At 52.0% G+C, this 19,977-nt stretch overlaps 1 protein-coding gene across 2 annotated transcripts in view; it reads right to left on the reverse strand.

Annotated features, from left to right (window-relative positions):
* PGS1 (phosphatidylglycerophosphate synthase 1) overlaps nucleotides 1-10,874 on the reverse strand; it is a 35,999-nt gene extending 25,125 nt beyond the window's left edge. Inside the window, exons 1-2 of one of the 2 annotated variants that reach the window (XM_052658324.1) lie at nucleotides 10,732-10,874; nucleotides 1,770-1,959 (exon numbers count right to left, since the gene is read on the reverse strand). In XM_052658324.1, the coding sequence (XP_052514284.1) occupies nucleotides 1,770-1,959; nucleotides 10,732-10,874 (333 nt within the window). Of the gene's footprint in view, nucleotides 1-1,769; nucleotides 1,960-2,270; nucleotides 2,367-10,731 lie in introns of those variants that run through there. The other variant, XM_052658325.1, reaches the window with a different exon arrangement.
* Nucleotides 10,875-19,977: the final 9,103 nt, after the last annotated feature.

Here is a 19,977-nt window from a genome sequence, read left to right on the forward strand (position 1 = left end):
GAGGCAGGACGCACACTCCAGCTTGCTTTCCCACTTGGCCCCCACGGCCTGCACTGTCAACAGAGGAAGAGGGGTGTCTTGACGAGATAACAGACCAGCACAACGCTAAGAAAGGCTTCTATGCAAGGAACAAACAAAGAACTTCCTATGTTTGCTATTTCCTTCATCTTGTTATTTACTAGATGGTTGCTTGTGGGGAAAGTGAGCATGAAGACAGGAAAGAGGAAAGCAAGTAAGGAGAAAGGTGATTTAGTTCCGGCAGCAAATGACAAGACAACGCGACCGTCTGCTGTGACGCTGGGTCCCCTGGGCCAAGCCTGGCGTAACGAAGGCGGGGGCGCAGGCAGGCACTCTCCTCTCAGGGAACATGGGTCACTCTGTCCCAGGAAGAAACACAACCGCTCCGCATGGAATGGGCCAGGGAACCTGCCCACGACTCAGTGCAGGAAGCAGGAAACGGTGGCCTCGGCTTCCTCCTGGCCTGAGCCCTCCAGCTCGTCCCGGACTCGGCAGCCCCTTTCACCCTGGGCAGATGAGAGCATGGCCCGTCTCCAGGCCAGGAGACCCCCATGGACAGCCTGTTGTTTCCCAGGAGTTGACTGGGACACAAGACCAGCCTCCTTTGAAAAATCTGTTTCTTCAAGCCAAGCAGAGGACCAAGCAGGAGCAGAGAGTAAACAGTTTCAGCATCAGTTCTACACAAACAAGGACAAACGGGAGTCGAGCAGAGCAGAGGGGGCAGGGGGAGTGAGCGCGCACACAACGCGAGCGCGCGCACACACACCATAATGGAATAAGCCAGTGGGACATTAAGTGGAGATCTACAAAACCACAGGGCACAGGAGAAAGAGGCATGCAAGCTGCAACTGAGCTAGAGTGGCTGTGCAGAAAAAGGAGAGTCCACCCGCCTCTCCCGTGACCTCCCAGCACTCCTCCTGACCGCACCACACCTTGACTCCAGCATCCTCGTCCATACACTCAATCCACGTGAAGTTAGTGAGCGCTGCATTACTTCACTCCAATTAGCAGCTTAACCACAAACAACGAGACATGACGTGAGCGCCTGTGTAACGTACGAACACACCTGAACCCCCTAAATGCAAAGGTCAGCGTGTCTACCAGGAGACGGAAGGTACAAACTCCAGGTAGAATCACCAGAACCCTGAGACCTAAAAACCAGAGGCCCAGACTTCTCAGCTCTCTGTAAATGCTGTCCGCTGAACGAGAGGCTTCCAGCCACTTCCTACATATCAAATCCCACCCCGTAGGTCACTTGGGTCTCCATCTCTTGTCCACCACTGGATGGAGCGACTGGGTTCTGGAGACGCTGCCAGGGACCCCTAGGGGGTCTGCCCTGCCCTAACCAGAATGAGGTCCGTCCCCCACGCCCCTGGACACACGCAGCGCGGACAGCCTCAGCAGCAATGTGCCCGTGTGGTCCCCAAGCTCTCACTAACCTCCCAGCTAGCCTCCGTCGCCGACACGGAACAGTGGGACTCAACCTGTCCACGAGAACCAACACCTGGGACCCGACCCTCATGGGGCCCCCACGCTCTGAGCTGTTCTACCTCAGGCCTCCGCCATGCAAGGAGCCTCTGGTCATGGCGTGGCTCAGCCAGGTGTGAGCCTGACTCCTGACAGACAGAGCTGAGCAGCCATCGAAAGCTTCTACGACGGGTGTTTTGGCTCAGGGCTCACCCAACCTTATGCCCCGCCTCACCGAACCTCTAACCCCACACCTGAACCTCTCTCCCTTAGACACGACTTACCTTCATGAGCTCAAAAAACTCTGCTGGGGAAGAAAGCACCCTGACATGAGAGCTGGAGACGCCAAACTCTGGAACCAGGTTTCTGATCCACTGGAAGCGATGCACGCCCTCCGCACACAGGCAGCACGGAGGTGAGGTGACAGCAGGGACCACGGGGGACAGCAGAGGGGCCAACAGCAGCCATGGCGACCTGGGGAGACATACACAGTCCGTCACACGTCTCGCAGACTTCCTCACAAGTCTCTCTCAGCTCCTGCGGGCAAATAAGGAAAAATAATAATTTTTTCTTTTTGAGAATTTCAGATCTTCTAGACCATTTTAAGCGAGCCCCAGTCAAACTCTGCAAGAGTTTTTCTTCAGCCCCTACGAGTCAAGCAACTTAAGAAGTGCCAAAGCCTATATATAAACCCCAAACTTTATGCTGATTGCAGACAAAAATTTAGAGCAGCCACAAGTAAACTCAGAAGGCCATCACCTGGTTAATACTCCCAACAAACTCACCTGCAGAAAGCTGCCACAGGCCACCCAGAGCAAGGGCAGGTCTGGTCTCAGTCTGGTGACTGCAACCCAGACCCCTGGTTCTCTGATGAGATAAACGGCCTTTTATTCAGGGAAGGAACCAGAAAAAAAAAATTAAGTTTTCTCTTTAATACTCAGCTTCCCAGGTGGTACTAGCGGTAAAGAACCTGCCTGCCAATGCAGGGAACGTTTAAGAGACGTGAGTTTGATCCCTGGGTCAGAAAGATCCCCTGGAGAAGGAACTGGCGGCCCACTCCAGTATTCTTTGCCTGGGAAATCCCATGGACCGAGGAGCCTGGTGGGCTACAGTCCGTGGGGTCACAAAGAGTCAGACACGCCTGAAGCGACTGAGCACAGCACACACAGAAAGAAAAGCTGGAAGAGGCTGGGGAGGTGACCGTCTCAAGAGGAGCCAGCGGTGACTACAACTGCCCCTTCACCACTGGCCCCAGCCTCCTCGGGGTCACACCCCATCTCTGGAGGGCTCCAGGCCACTGAGGCCGAGCCCGCAGTGAAGGGCCCCCTGTCCGCTGAGTCTCATCCCTGTCTGGCTTCCAGCAAAGAGCAGCAGGAAAATCCTCTTCAGCCTGTGACCGTCACCACGGCCTCATGAGGGACTCTAGGGAGAGGAGGCTAAACACCCTGAGGCCTGCAGGGCCACAGATTCCAGGAAGATGAGTTCATTCACTTGTCTCCTGATAAAACACTGAATCTTCCCAGGGTTCGTGAATGTCCCTCCACACACACGCCAGATGGCCGGCAGCTGGGCTTCCCAGAAAGCCCACCGGGCCGTCACGGCGACTCACTGCCAAGAAAACTTTAGTCAACGGGTGGAAGGCACCGGCTCTGGACCCTGGGAAGCCAGGGTTTGCCACGGGCCTCCGAGCAGAGGTCCCTTCCCGCTGCCTCTGAGGAGGTGGGGACCATACTCCCAGGCGTCTCTTGCTACACTTCTCCTCCAGCTTCCCTTTAAAGAGCAGCAATGAAAGGCCTAGATGTGCGAACAAGGGGCTACAGCCTCGATTTTCCAAAACGGAGGCTGTGCTTCTGCTGCGCTCCAGGCCACCTTCCGGAGCAAGGAGAGCCTCCAGTCCAGCGGAAAACCATGAGAATGGGAACGTGCTCGACACTCATCGTGAAGCCCCAGAGGGGGCCTGAAGAGTCTAACGTGCACTAAGTGGCTTCAGTCGTGTCCGCCTCTTTGAGGCCCTATGGACTGCAGCCCACCAGGCTCCTCTGTCCCTGGGATTCTCCAGCCAAGGACACTGGAGTGGGTTGCCATGGCTTCTTCCAGGGGATCTTCCCCACCCAGGGATCAAACCCACACCTCTTATGTCTCCTGCATTGGCAGGTGAGTTCTTCACCACTAGCGCCACCTGGGAAGCCCCAAAAGTCTAATACTCAGTAATTAAATAGTCTGCTTGAGGTGGAAAACCCCTCAGCATCATAAGATCAACTCATCTCCCAGCCTCAGAGCACTTATATTGCTCAGACCAGATAAAATAGATCCAGAGCGATACCTGTGCCCCAGGCCATACAGTCAGTCCCCCACGCTCTTCAGATGAACCAACACTCAGAGCCACTCCCAAAGAGCAAGATGAGGAAACACCTCTTTGCCACAGAGCAACCCAGGAGAAGGCTAGTGCCAACTCAGGCCTCAGTCCAAGTGGTCACGTGAGCATTGATGTTGTTCGGGGGAGGCATGGCCGGCCCAGGGCCTGCCGCCCACAAACCTGGTGGCCTCAGCAGCTTACACACCTGAAATCATCTAAGAACACAAAGGAAACCGCTAAGACTGATTCAGGAAAAGTCAAAATACACAAACGGCGCACGTGCTTCAAGTGATCACACAGGGGAGCTGCCAATGCCTGAGCTGCTGGGGAAGCCTCACAACAACCCTCCCTCGAAAGGAGCTTTGATCCCCTGGTGGGATTCAGACAGGAAGTGCGGTGGGGGGCGGGGGGTTCCCAAGCCAGGACAGGTGTGTGCGAGGGAAAGAGACAGGGACTGCCAAAACCCACCGGCGCCAGAAAAACCCAGGAGGGGCTCAACAGGCAGTCCAGAGAAGACACACGGTGAGCGCAGCGGGGCTGGGGCCCAGCCACCCGAGAGAGGGGCTCAGCAGACCAGCCTGCTGGGGGCCACTGCGGGCAGGTTTCGGGCCTGCTGGGCCATTCCGCTGGGCGGCTCTCCCGGGAAGCTCCCACCCGGGCCAGGTTCCAGGCTCTGCTGAGGACTTTTTCACCGTCTCCTGTTTAACCTGTGTCCTGACAGGTTTATTTTTGTTAGAGAGAAGGAACTGAAAGCCAATTAGGTTTCAGGGACTAATTGGTGGTGGAGACCCAACCCTTGAGAGGCAGCTTTACATTCCAAAGAGAAAGATGCTTGGAAAAGGAGCGCAGAGTTTAATAAAGGCCCCACAAGGTCGACACAGGCAGGGGGAACCACACCCAGGCCCCAGACCCTCAAAATCTAACTGCCGCCCTGCCAGGGCAGAAGCAGCCAGCCCTCGGGGGCGGGTTCTCTGATCATCTCAGCCAGATCCCCATGGGGGTGACTTCTCGCTTTCCACGAGGGACTCCTGGGAATCTTCTCAGAAAAGGTCTCCCCCCGTGCCAGCCACAGCCCCTGCATGCTAATCCCAGCCTCCAGGGGCCCCCACCACCTGCACAAGCAATTCCCCCTGCCCCAGGCAGCTGTCCCAGGTCAAAACCCTGAACCCCGCGAGACGAGGCGGCAGGGCGCTGTGGCTCCTCTACAAAGAAAGCAGAGCTGCCACATTCACTACGCAGAGAACTAGACCTTCACACACACAGTTTCCACACCGAGCCCTGCGCTCCCCTGAATCATCTCTTTCTAGATACCATCGAGCTCCCATTTCCAGTTACAGGGAGGAGGAAGTGGCAGGGGCTGGGGGGCCAGATAAGGCTCTGCCTCCCTCTCCCGCCCTGACTCCGGGTTGCAGGGGGGTTTAGAGGACAGGGCTCAGGCCAGAGCAAGGGCGCGCCCTGGAACTCAAACTCAGGCAAGCTGAACGGCTTCGCTACAGCCCTCAGCTGCAAACAATGCCAAACAATCCTCAGCTCACAATTCTGAAGGCGAGATGGGAGAGCAACCTCTCCACAGGGCGGCTCTGGCCAAAACCCACAGGACACCTGGCTCAGGTAGAGGGTCAGCCTCATGACGGAGGACTTCCTGTGGAACCTTCAGACTAATTCCCTGAGCTGGGGAGTGCGCTGGGGCTAAGCTGAGGACCCCTGACCTGGGGCCACTCCCTCTACCCGGAGAGGGGCCTGGAGGCATGGGGTGAGAGGATGGGGGGGCAACTAGGCGGGCACAGTGAGTATGAAGCGGGGCAGCGGGGAAGAGAGGGAGGCTTCTTCCCAGCCTCTCCAAGAGGAATCCACACCTGACCCTCCATGATGATCTTGTCCGCGGACAGGCCCGCCATTAGACCAAGGATGGCAGAACCCTGCCCAGCTGTCCTAGACAGGACGGTGCACCGTGCTGATTCATGAGAGGTACTGGACAGCAGCAGAACCGAGAGAGGGGGCAGAAGAGCTGCTGAGACACCATCAACACCCCTTTGTGCAAGGGAAGCCCAGGGAAATGGGAGAAGGCATTTCTCCTTTGTGTGGGAGGACTGGAGTTTTTCATTCCACCAAACATTATGAAACTGCACGCACTCCGGGGGGAGAACTGCCACACATACCGCCTTCCCCCTCGACCAGGATGCAGACCGTGTGCCTGGAAGTCCGACCAAGCCCTCACGTGTCCTCACGGGGACCTCGGAGGTGCCAAGGAAAGCTGACACCCAAGAATCCCGCCTGGGTCTGCACTTCACCTCCACCAGGCCACCCGCAGCTCTCACAGCTGCAGAGGACACTGGGGCTCCCTGGGGGCAGCAGCAGTGCCACCCGCTACCTGTGGACACGAGGAAGCAGGCCAGCCTCCTAGGGTCTCTGCAAAACAGGGGCTGTGGGGCTCTGAAGGAAAAAAAAGCGGGGTACCGGAGGACTGTCTCCTACACCAACCACAAATCCACCATGGACAGCAGAGGGGCTCTGCCCCGTCCCACGCAAGGGCATTACCTAAGTGTCCCGCACTCAGGGTCACGGCCTGAATGTCCACAAACTCTCCGGGAACTGTACGGTAAGATTCGTGGTACACATGCTGTGGCTTGGGTCCCACCCAAATCGGTACAAAACGACAAGAAAAAAGAAAGAAGCTTTTAAAAGAAACAGAACTCTGGACTGCCATTCTTTTCAGAAACTGCTTTTTAAGAAACCCCCACCCCACCCCCGTCACACACACTTAAGCGTAAAGAGGTGAAGTGATGAGAAAAGGGCAACCGTCAGAACACTTCCTGAGAAAGGCTCGAGAAACTACACCAAGGGACCAGACTTCCTGCAGCCCTGGCAGCAGGCGGCCCTTCCTGACTAACGCAAGCCCTCACCCCGAGAAAGGGAAATGAGTGTGAATTCCCGTAGGTCACTTCAGAAGACCAACGGCCGCTGCACTCCTCCAAGAAGTCCAGCCCCGGGCCGGGGCTGCCAGCGTGAGTTACACGCGGCCCCGGTGACCCCCCTCTTGGCTTTCCAGAAGAAAGTCGATTACGTCGAGGGGACAGAGACCTAGTGCAGACTTCTGACCCTGATGCTCCTCGGGAGCCACGGGCTCCCAGCAGGCTCTGCCGAGAATCACTCACAGGTGCTACTAATCCACCCGGCTTCAACCAGCCCGACTTCCCTCAATCGGCTTGACTTCGACTTCCCTCAATCGGCTTGACTTCCCGGCAGCTTTGAAAACAACTCAGATCACTTGTTTACCACGGGATTATCTATCAGAATGCTTTAATCCCGGGCTCGTTTCTAGCCATCCACAAGTACACAGCTGGCTGACCAGGCTAATTCGTCACCAGTAGCAATGTGCTCAGAAGGTACTCAGGTTAATAGGATCTTAATAAAGCTACCATTTAAAGGTCAGTCGGCTGCAAATCTTAATTTAGTTCTCGACAAGATCTAATTTGAATTATTTGGGGAAATCATGCTTTGATTCTAAATGTCCTCCCCCTGCCCTCCCTACCCATTCTACTGCTGTAATAAATAACTAAGAGATGGCTCTACTGAACTCTAATGAGTAAGGGGGAACTGGGAAAATTCAGAGAAAAAGTAATTTCTGGAAATCTGGTGGTCCTCAGAGTGGAAACCACGAAGAAGTTGAACAAGAGTAGGCTGAGCTGGCATTACAAGGTAAAAGAAAAAGGGGGGGCAATAAAAAGAACAGTTTGCTGGTGACACTCCCCTCTGACAACTCAGGAAAGTCAGGACACCCCACCCCCACACCACCTCCACCCCCCCCCACACACACACACATGAATGCATACACACACCTAGAATAAATAGACCTCGGGTTTCAAAAATAGAGACTTTTCTGCACATAGCTCAAACTGAAAATAGCTTTTAAAAGAGAAAAAGGAGACCACAGAGAAAATATCTCCTTGTATGGCAGGCAAGCTCACTTAGGAGCTAAGGCCCTCCTGACACAGCTCCCACTAGGTCTCATCTGCTCCAAATAACAAGCTGGTTCTGATTAGCCCGAGGAGGCCAAGAGACTTCCCCAAGTTTGTCTCCCTCTCCAGGGCAACCAACCTGCCAGTCACCTGAACAGGGAGTGCCTTCGCTTGGACCCACCTGGATGCTAACTGACCTGCCCTGAACTCACCTTATCATCACCCCTCAACCTGGCCCTCTTTCCTACTCCCTGTCTTGGTGAAGCGTGCCACCATCCCTGTGGTTGCCCCAGTCAGAAACATGAGCTGCCTCCTCAGCAACCCTCCCACACAACCCGCACCGCGGCTGACTCCAATCCAACCCCCTCACCTCTTCCCGCAAGCAAGCCCCACCTCCTCAGGCCGAGACGGGTTAGCCAGAGAAACTGCACGGGGTCTCTCAGAGCGAGGGCCCCCAGGGCTCGGCCCAGCTCCCCTCTCTCCCTCCTGTCCCTCCTCCTGGCAACAGTCTGAGGACCTGTGGGACCTCAGAGCTGCCGTCCACTGCTGTCCCCATCAGCCTACGAGCACATCACTCACTATCCTCCTGTGAACACTGGCCCCCACTTGCCCACTTAGCCCACTTCGACACGCCTCGAAGACACAGCTCCAAGACCACCACCACCCGGAAGCCTCTGTGACTTCCAGCTGTGCATCGGTGCTGCCATGACCTTTCCTACCTTACTTTACTATTACTATTGTCTATTTATGGGTCTGAGTGCCTGGAAGGTGGCGCTCTGGATTTGTGTCCTTGGTACCTAACACAGGCACAGCAGTGCTCTATATATGCAGGCTGAATAAGCAAGTGGATCCAGCTGTCTATGAGGAGCCAGATGCCTGCTCAAGAGAGAAACAACAGTATTTCCAGATCACTAATTAGAAATAATTTTAAGTAGAGTTCTCTGTCACTATGGCTGTCTCTTTAACTAAAAGGAAACAACTGCAGTAAAGAACTGTTCCCTCTCACCACTCCCCTTGCTAGCCACAAGGAATCACCAGGCACTCCAACAGTTGAGTCAGACCGGCAAGCTAAAATCTAAAATAATGTTAAGTTCATGACTACACAAAATTATTATCAATGAATCAATGATCAGAATTACAAGAAACCACATCATTCGGGGAATGAGGAATTGGGAGGTGCAACTGAACAATGGAGAAGAAACGAAAGTCAGCAGCCACTAGAGGTGAGTGGCCACAGAGACATGAGTAACCCCAAACACCCAAGCCACAGAGAAGCAGAAAAAGTCTGCAAACCAAGTAAGACAAAGAAAGGGTCAGAAATCCACAGTACTGTAGTAATACTGCTGAAAGTGTGTATCCTCCACCCTAGCACAGGCATCGTAAGTCGAAAAATTTCGGGCAATTGCGTTTCTGTGATTTAACTGGATTCCTGATTTAATTGCCAACCCACAGAAACAAGTCTCTCAACGTAATCAATAAGAAACATGGAGCCACAACACCTGCAGCCACTGAAGCTATTTACAGAAGATCTTAAGAATTCAATTTAGACTATCACCCCTGCCACACTAACCCCTTCCCCCCACTGCCCCACCCCCACCCACTCAAGAGAAATGTCTGTCTTAGAAGAATTTGTGGCTATTGCCTCAACATCTTTTAGTAATCAATTTCAATGTTAAACAATGATTAACATGAAGTGTTTTCTTGTACAGTTTAAATATATACAAAGGAAATGACAAAACGGCCTAAACATCTCGTCCTTCAGAACCTTTTTTCAAACTTTAAACCAAATTTCTTAGTGGGTTGAGGTTAGGACAGAGAAGTCATTTGACTTGGCTACCCACTGGCGTGAACAGGTCTTTGTTAAGTACCAATTACAGAAAAGGGAGGCCACCTCTTCAATACACCACTCCCATTAGGTTCACTGATGTAAAATTTAAAGCTGTTCTGATCGGTAAGCTTCCAAGAGAACCAACCTATGCTGATTCTATCACAAAAACTTCCCCTAAATCAAACTTTAATTTTTCCCTGAAACTCTTCCAACGTCACCCAATATGAAGCAAGTTCCTTCCCATACCTAGAATCAACACTGGACTGAACCACAGATCTACCAAATGCCAGAGGTCAAATTTCACCCAAGTAGCAGATAAAAATCTAAGACAGGCACGACCTCTAGGAATGGATGCAGTTCTACGTTTGTTTGTTTTCTTAAAAAAATAAGTGTAAAGCTTGCGTTTCTTCAACAAAAAAACTGCAGATTTTTTTTTTTAATATTAGCAACAGCAGCAGGCCTCTTAGGTCAACATGTTCTTGGTAAATGTTTACTTTTAAAAATCACTGCCTGGGAGAATTGCTTCAAAGCCTCCTTCACCACTTGCATAAGTCACTTCAGTACTTTTCCAGAACACAGGCCCTTTGCAAAGTGTAAAAGGGGTTTCGAGTGGTTCCTCTTCCCTTGCCGGAGTGTTCCTGACTCAGGATTGCTTCACAGCCCTCTGGCAGGATGTGAGAAACGCTGCATGCACAGAATCCCAGCAGGGCTGATTCACTCCCGCCAAGTCACCCCCGCAGCTAGGATTATTTAAGGAAAAGACCCCTCCGGACCCAAGCAGTGTCTCCCGCGGAGACTCTCCAACACTCACACCCTGGGGCCCAAAGAAAAGCACGAACTCAGAACCCCACCCCACCCCACCCCCCGCCCAGAGTGCACACACAGGAGCCCCTTCGCTCCAGCGTACGCGGACCGGGGTCGGGCTCGCCCATCGCAGCTCCAGCCGATCTCGCTCACAGGGCCCCCGTTCCCCAGGAAGGCTGGCGGCAAAGTGGGGCCGGGGGGCCCACGCGGGGGACACGGAGGTCTCGCCGCCACGCCAGGGGGCTTGGGGTCCCGGTCGGGGGGGAGCGGGCGCGCCTGCAACCCCGCTACCCTCTCACCTCCTGCGCCGGCGGTCCGGGTTCCTGCCGAGGCGGTCGGACAGGCGCCCCAGAAGCGCAGCCAGCCCGGGGCGGCCAGGCAGAAGGCCTAGCAGCCGCCTCCAGAACACCGGCCCCGCCGCCGCCGCCGCCGCCGCCGCCATGGAGACTCGCCGCTTCCGCTTCCGGCGCGCGAGAACTTTATTGACACCCCGCGCGCGCGGACAGCGGCCGCGCGCGCGAGCCGGGAGCGCCGGCGGCCCGGCCCCTCGGCTTCGGTTTCCTGCCGGGTGGGCACAGGTGTGCTGCGAGCCGGAGCCAGGCCGTGGGAGAGCAGAGGGCGGGCCTCAGCATCCCCTGACTGGGCCTCGATACCGGACAAGGGCTGGAGAGTAGTGGGGGGGCATCACCTGTCCAGGTCCCGTGACCGAGTTCAGGCTGGACTTGAGAGGCCGAGTCCCGCCTCCAAGTATTGGGTAAGATGTCCAGAACGGGGTGACCCGTTGACTTACCCCAGCGCACTGAGAATGGGAAAAAACCCCACCAGACCCAGGCAAGACGATGTTTCACCTGGTCAGCTCCAGGCCTGCAGCTCGAGGACACAGAGCGGCTCACCCAGTCTAGGTGCAGTGAAGACACCTCTGTGGCCCAAATGCATACACACGTTATAACCTCCCTCTGGGAACTACGGCCCCATGGCCAAAGAAGCTGAAGGAGCTCATCGGTATAGCCAAGAACACTTCTCGTCACTCAGTTCAGTCACTCAGTCGTGTCCGACTCTGCCACCCCATGGACTGCAGCACACCAGTTCTCCCTATCCATCACCAACTCCTGGAGTTTACTCAAATGCATGTCCATCGAGTTGGTGATGCCACCCAACCATCTCATCCTCTGTTGTCCCCGTCTCCTCCCGCCTTCAATCTTTCCCAGCATCAGGGTCTTTTCCAATGAGTCAGCTCTTCGCATCAGGTGGCCAAAGTATTGGAGTTTCAGCTTCAACATCAGTCCTTCCAATGAACATTCAGGACTGATTTCCTTTAGGATGGACTGGTTGGATCTCCTTGCAGTCCAAGGGACTCTCAAGAGTCTTCTCCAACACCACAGTTCAAAAGCATCAATTCTTCAGTGCTCAGCTTTCTTTATAGTCCATACATGACTACTGGGAAAACATAGCCTTGACTAGACAGACGTTTGTTGGCAAAGTAATGTCTCTGCTTTTTAATATGCTGTCTAGGTTGGTCATAACTTTTCTTCCAAGGAACAAGCATCTTTTAATCTCATGGCTGCAGTCACCATTGCAGCATTTTTGGAGCCCCCAAAAATAAAGTCTGCCACTGTTTCCACTGTTTCCCCATCTATTTGCTATGAAGTGATGGGACCAGATGCCATGATCTTAGTTTTCTGAATGTTGAGTTTTAAGCCAACTTTTTCACTCTCCTCTTTCACTTTCATCAAGAGGTTCTTTAATTCTTCTTCGCTTTCTGCCATAAGCTTGGTGTCATCTGGATATCTGAGGTTATTGACATTTCCCCCAGCAATCTTGATTCCAGCTTGTGCTTCATCCAGCCCAGCATTTCTCATGATGTACTCTGCATATAAGTTAAATAAGCAGGGTAACAATATACAGCCTTGACGTACTTCTTTTCCTATTTGGAACCAGTCTTGTTCCATGTCCAGTTCTAACTGTTGCTTCCTGACCTGCATACAGATTTCTCAAGAGGCAGGTCAGGTGGTCTGGTATTCCCATCTCTTTCAGAATTTTCCAGTTTGTTGTGATCCACACAGTTAAAGGCTTTGGCATAGTCAATAAAGCAGAAATAGATGTTTTTCTGGAACTCTCTTGCTTTTTTGATGACTCAATGGATGTTGGCAATTTGATCTCTGGTTCCTCTGCCTTTTCTAAAACCAGCTTGAACATCTGGAAGTTCACAGTTCACATATTGCTGAAGCCTGGCTTGGAGAATTTTGAGCATTATTTTACTAGCATGTAAGATGAGTGCAATGGCACCCTGCATGGATTGAGGAGCCTGGAGGGCTGCAGTCCATGGGGTCGCTGAGGGTCGGACACGACTGAGCGACTTCACTTTCACTTTTCACTTTCATGCATTGGAGAAGGAAATGGCAACCCACTCCAGTGTTCTTGCCTGGAGAGTCCCAGGGACCGGGGAGCCTGGTGGGCTGCCGTCTATGGGGTCACACAGAGTCGGACACGACTAAAGTGACTTAACAACAGCAAGATGAGTGCAATTGTGCAGTAGTTTGAGCATTCTTTGGCATTGCCTTTCTTTGGGATTGGAATGAAAACTGACCTTTTCCAGTCCTATGGCCACTGCTGAGTTTTCCAAATTTGCTGGCATATTGAGTGCAGCACTTTCACAGAATCATCTTTTAGGATATGAAATAGCTCAACTGGAATTCCATCACCTCCACTAGCTTTGTTCGTAGTGATGCTTCCTAAGGCCCACTTGACTTCACATTCCAGGATGTCTGGCTCTAGGTGAATGATCACACCATCGTGATTATCTGGGTCATGAAGATCTTTTTTGTGCAGTTCTTCTGTGTATTCTTGCCACCTCTTCTTAATATCTTCTGCTTCTGTTAGGTCCATACCATTTCTGTCCTTTATTGAGCCCATCTTTGCATGAAATGTTCCTTTAGTATCTCTAATTTTCTTGAAGAGCTCTCTAGTCTTTCCCATTCTATTGTTTTCCTCTATTTCTTTGCACTGATCGCTGAGGAAGGCTTTCTTATCTCTCCTTTCTATTCTTTGGAACTCTGCATTCAGGTGGGTATATCTTTCCTTTTCTCCTTTGCTGATTTTAAGATGATAATGGATGGGACTTCCCGGGTGTCACAACGGATGGAAATCCACTTGCCAATATAGGGGACATGGGTTCAGTCCCTGGTCCGGGAAGATTCCACATGCCACAGCAGCTTCTAAGCCCATTGGCTGCAACAACTGCAGCCCAACCACCTAGAGCCTGTGCTCCACAAGGAGAAAGCCACGGCAGTAAGAAGCTCTTGTACTGCAAGGAAGACACCCACCCCCGCCCCCAGCAGCAACTAGAGAAAGCCCACGCGAAGCAAAGCAAGAAGACCCAGTGCAGCCAAAATAAATAAATTTTAAAGAAAAGTTAAATGATAACTTTATCTATAACAAGTGTTTCCTTGGCAGAACTCACATAGGCTGGGAACTGGAAACTGGAAAAGCTATAGGAGATGATGATATCCTCCTTATTCCAGGGGAGGTGTTGTATGGTTAAAAGAATATAGACACAAAATGGATACAAAAGAATATGGATACAAAATATTCTGAATTCTGCTTTCATTAAATTATCCTGAAGAAATCAATACACGTTCTCTACAAAAATGTTCATCTCAACTTTGTTTATATCAAAAGTATGAAAGCATTCAACAGTGGGGAAGTTAGGTAAATAATGGTACATCATTATGTTGGAAGACCATGCACTCGTTCTAAAAGTATGTTCTAGAAGAACAGTTAAAAGGAGTCCCCTGGCAGTCCAGTGGTTAGGACGCCATGCTTTCACTGCCGTGGCTCTGGGGTTCAATCCCTGGTTGGGAATTAAGATTCAAGCCAGTCCTCCATGCCATTCAGTGCAACAACAGCAAAAAGAAGAATGGTTAATGAAATTAAATGTAAAATCCAAATTTCAAAGAGTAGTATGGAGCGTATGCCATTCTGTTAAAAATTGGGAAAAGAGTGTGTGTACAAACAGACTGAAAGTAAATTACACCAAAATGTTAACATTGGTTATTTGGTGATATTTAACATTTTCCAGAGTGTTTACAATCAATGAATATTTCAGATTTTCATTTTTCCCTTAAGTTTCAGATAGCTTTACAAATACAGGGTGGAATTTGATTCAGCTCTTCCAAGTTAGAAGTGGTGAATCATCAAATTGCCTAATTTCCAGGAACTCGAGTGAAACCATTCTTTGCTTGGTTCCACTTTTGCATGGTGCCTGGCGCAGAGTAGCTGCAGAGTCAAGTTGCCGAATGGCCACACCATGATGCTGGGCAATGAGTACCACGTGGACCACAGGAGCATCCTGACCATCTGGAGAAGAGCTGGCAGTTTCTTTTAACATGTGATGCTTTGCTGAGTGAGGTATTAAGTGAGATAAACAACAACAGTACCACCCCACTGTGAACTTCTGATCTAAAGTAAACTATAGTAGCACACAGAGACATCAACAGTACGGTAAGTTAAACTAAGGAGTATTTACATTAAGCATAAACAGCGAGCAATGACCCCAGTCCTTTCTGAAGCCACACACGGAGAGCCTCTGGCCTTCGTGGCTACTTTGAAACAGAGCTACAACCAGAATGAGGCAACTACGATTTTGCCCTTCAACACGCACATTGAGAGGTTGCAAAAATTTTAAGTAATGGTTTTAAGGGGTTGAGCAATTTTTTACATGGTTACATTTTTCCATGGTGACAGGACAAACACTGCTTCCTCCAAGAGGTTTCGTCTGGTCTCGTTAGGGAGAATGAATAGAGGAGATAAGTCATGCTCAGCTAAGACAGGTGCCCAAGTCTGCTGGTAGTGCCCCAAGCTACTTGGAGGACAAGCAGTCTGGGCAGACACAAGGGCAGCTGCAAGTCACACCTTGATGACCTCGGGCAAGAAAGCATCTGTCCTCTGAAAACCCCCAGGTGTCTCGGAAGCCCATCGGCTGAGTCTCCCTCCCTGACCTCCTGTGCTCACACACTGCCTTCTGGTTAGTCTGCTCGCTTCTTCCCAAACAGGAGGTGCCAGGGCGAGAAAGACAGGGTTGATGGACTGATGACCGAGATCGTGTCTTCCCAAACGGAAAAGGAAATCCATTCACGAAAAGGAGAGTTGACGTCAAAGAGTGGTGGGCTGCCGCCCCTGATAGCGGGGCTGCTCTTGCAGGCAGGAAATACCAGGAAATCCTGAGCCAAGGACCCATGCCTCACTGTCTGTGATTCACTCCCTGAGCCGAAAATCATGCCAATGCAAGAGGAAGGCCCCTCTCCCAGCTTGCTTGGTGAGCAAGGGTCTCTCCCAAACACAGGGAGAAACTCAAGAGCTGGCCCAGGTGGCTGGCCAGCCCATCAGTGATGAGAAACTCTCCTAGGTTAGTTTGACATGGGGTCTGATTGCCTGTTTCTGAGGAGCATACTCGAGTTTTGTGCAGTGTTGGAGCAAGGATGGCATGAAACCTTGGGACCACTGCCTCCATTCCTCCGCCCAGGGACTGCCCGGCCTCACCAGCCTGGCCTTTTTACAACGCTTCAAACTCCCCAGCACAGGTTGCTGCCTTAGGATCTGTCTTCCACCTCGCACCCTGGAGCTTGTCCAAAGGTCACTTCCCTTAGAAGTGCCCAGCCGCCGCCCCCCCCCCCCCCCCCGCCCGCCGCCACCCGCCCCACTCCGTAACAGGACTTTATTTTCTTACTATTAAGAACTGTGATCTAATACTATTTATTGGTGGATTGCTGTGTCTTTTGTCTCCTTGCCCCCACTCCAAATGTGAGCCCTTAAAGCCCGGCACTAAGCACCCAGAACAAGACCTAGCACAGGAAGCAGCTCGTTCACTCATGCTTGACAAATGCACCTAGGGTAGGAGCTGTGAGCCCTGGAGCCTCCGCTGCAGGAGGAAATGGGGGCGACCGTGGCTTGGCCCCCTGGGATTTTACTGCCCTGCTGCCACAGATCCCTTTGCAAACCTGGCACCTCAGAGACCCCCTAGGTCTCCCTCCCAGCCACCAGCCCTTCTCTTGCCTTCATTTTCCCTGGGGTATGCTCTCCCCACTGAGCTGTTACTCTGATCTTTCCCAGACCCTGACACTCTAATTTTTTAAAAATCATTATTTATTTTTGGCTGTGCTGGGTCTTCATTGCTGTTCATGGACTTGACTTGCGGTGCATGGGCCTCTCTTTGCAGTGGCTTCCCTTGTTGCAGACCACGGGCTCTAGAGCGTGCAGGCTTCAGTAGTTGCGGCTTGTGGAGCCCTTGATACTCTTCCTCCCCAAAGTTAAGACCTGACCCCTGTCCTCCCTGGCATGAGACAAGCTTCTGTCCCCTCAGAGCAGGAGTTGCCAAATATTTTCTTAAAAGGCTCAATGGTAAATACTGAAGACCAGATAATTTCAGTGGCATCTACTCAAGTCTGGTGCAAAAACCACAAGCAAAACAAACCAATGCGGTTGTATTTTCAATAAAACTTTATTTACAATAGCATCCTGCCAGCTCTGCACCGTAGTATCCCAATGTCTGCTTCAAAAAACAGCTTTTCCCTGTGTTGCAGCCATGGACCTGTCAGAGGCCCCACAGCGCCTGTAGGGCCCCAAGAGAAGAGGTCTTCTGGCACCTAGGGTCTGAATCGGTTGGAATTGCGGGTGGTGAGGGACAAATTGTCCAAGCCACTGAATTCAAACCATCAACCTTGCTGACAGGGGTGGGGATGTGGTCAAGATTCTTGCATCTATCATTTAAACTTTTCAGTGTCGAAAATCTTGTCACAAAACCCCTATTGCTCAATGGCTCTCTCTCACCACAAAGAGGGCCAGGATAATCTGGCATTTCGTCAACAAGAAGCCAGAGCCCAAATTTCTGGAACTGCCTCCTGGGCAAAGCATGCCTGTTTGTTTCTCTGTCCCGGTGAGAGATAAATGCGGCTCTCAGCTTCAGGGGAATCTCAGCCTTTTGTGGTGTGGCAGGCAGCCAGCGCCACCCCAACCAGGAGCTGGAGGCCTCCTCGTGATCCAGCAGCCCAGCCCGTGGGGAAACACAGTGGCCGGTGGCCAGTTACATCCCAGGGAATCCCAGGATCCCCGGGCCCCGCTTGGGTAGTGGAGGTGAGCTGCTGGGGGGCTCCCTGAAGGAACCCCACCTCCCCTGCTTCTCCCTGCTCAGTCCGCATGGTGCAAGAGGCTAGGTGCGCCCCAGGGCTGGCAGCAGAGTCTCCAGCAGAATAAGTCTTCTTGTTGAGATGAAGCGAAGTCCGACCAGGCTCCAGCAGGTGAGAGATGAGGCTTCAGATGCCCAGGCCCAGGCTTGATTTATATCCAGCCTCCTGGAATTTAGGAAAGACACTCAAAGGAAATCCCCCGAAGTCAATCGCCCTTCTCACCTCTTAGCCTAGAGAGGTGGGAGGACACAGGCCAGGTAGAGGTGCCACCTCCGTGCCCGTAGCTCTTGGCAGGGAGAGGAGTAAGGGGAGGGCAGTGATCCTGGGAGGTGGGCTGTGCAGAGCTGGAGATCCCTGGTCCCAACTAGAGGGTCCACTTAGACCTGCCAGATCGGTCCAAAATTTCACCCTCAAGTCAAACACAAATGTGAAATTTCCAGATTTTTAAATGTTGTCTCTGGCTCAGATGGTAAAGAATCTGCCTGTGACATGGGACATCCAGATTCAATCCCTGCGTAGGGAAGATCCCCTGGAGGAGAAAATGGCAACCCACTCCAGTATTCTTGCCGGGAGAACCCCATGGACAGAGGAGCCTGGCAGGCTACAGTCCATGCAGTCGCAAAGAGTCAAACACGACTGAGCGACTGACACTTTCCCTTTCAAAAGGTTTAAATTCTGAGCTGCATTCAGTGTGTAACTCATCACTTTGCGTGCATCTTTAGAGAGATATATATATATATAGATATAGATATAGATATATAACGCCCCAGTTACCGCAGGAGGAAGGGTAATTGTAGCAGGCCACGGCAGTTCATCTGTCTGTTGCAGATGTTGGACTGCGGCTGTGCAAACAGCCGTCCTGCCTGTTCGTGAAACATCTTTGAGGTTTACAAAGTTCCAGAAGTCAAAGGATGCACCTGATTCTCCTCCCACAAAATGGAGTAGAATAGACCATCTTCTCTGCTTGGAGGTGTCTCAGGTGGAGCTCAGAAGCTGAGCTAAGGCTTCTGTCCCTGGAGAGTGCAAAGGGAGACAGAAGTGGACAGTGGGAAGACGCTCAGCGGCAGAGCCTGGGCACCCTGGAGCTGGTGGTGTGTCTGTCCCAAAGCTCCGCTTGCTCCTAGCACCTGTGAGCTGGGAGACGTGGGGAGACCTCTCCAGACCTCAGCTTCTCATCAGTCTGCACGTGCCCCTTCCTCAGGGATTTCCTCCAGTTGTCCCCCTCACCCACAGACTGGGGGTCCCCATCGTATGCTCACGTAGCCCCTGAGACTTCGCCGAGTACTTAACACAGTTGCAATTAATTAATCATGACATCAATTGTGGGAGAACCTTTTTCTTCTGGAAAGAATCTAAGCTCCTTGAGGGCCCAGACTGATAAATTCCAGGCTCCCAGACCAATCTCCGGTACGTAGTGGGTACTCAAAATTACCTCTTAAAGGAATGCATGAGGCCTTCCCCTGGTGGCTCAGTGGTAAAGAATCAGCCTGCCAATGCAGGAGACACAGGTTCCATCCCTGATCCGGGAAGATCCCACATGCCGCAGAGCAACTAAGCCCCATGCACCGCAACTACTGAGTCTGTGCTCCGGAGCCTGGGAGTCGCAACTACTGAGCCCAGGCAATAGCACCTCACTCCAGTGCTCTTGCCTGGAAAATCCCATGGACGGAGGAGCCTGGCGGGCTACAGTCCATGGGGTCGCTGAGAGTCGGGCACAACTGAGCAACGTCACTTTCCCTTTTCACTTTCATTCATTGGAGAAGGAAATGGCAACCCACTCCAGTATTCTTGCCTGGAGAATCCCAGGGATGGAGGAGACTGGTGGGCTGCCATCTATGGGGTCGCAGAGTCAGACACGACTGAAGCGACTTAGCAGCAGCAGCAGCATGCCGACACTACTGAGGCCCCAGCGCCCTAGAGCCCATGCTTCGCCCTAGCGCCCAAGAGAAGCCACTGCAACGAGAAGCCCAAATACTGCAACTAGAGAGTAGCCCACGCACAACAAAGAACCCAGCACCGCCAAAAATAAATAAAGTTATTAAAAATAATAATTTTAAAAAAGAAAGAGATGAATGAACGAGGGACTTCCCTGGGAGTCTAGTGGTTAAGTCTCCTCGCTTCCAGTGCAGGGGGGTTTGGGTTCTATCCTAACTAAGATCCCACATGCCATGTGGTCTGGTCCCTCCCCCAAAAAAGAAAAGAACGAATCGTTCTGTAAAACAAGTCTTGCGAGAGCAAGAAGTGGCTCTAAATAGGTCCAATTACCCCAGAAATCTGAACTGCCATCAGCAATTTTGTTTATAAGTATAGGGGTCTTATGAAATCTTCATGTGCCCGGGTGCAGACACTTGGAACTCCACTCAG

Source organism: Budorcas taxicolor, chromosome 19 (genome assembly GCF_023091745.1).
Source record: "Budorcas taxicolor isolate Tak-1 chromosome 19, Takin1.1, whole genome shotgun sequence".
NCBI classification, from domain to species: domain Eukaryota; kingdom Metazoa; phylum Chordata; class Mammalia; order Artiodactyla; family Bovidae; genus Budorcas; species Budorcas taxicolor.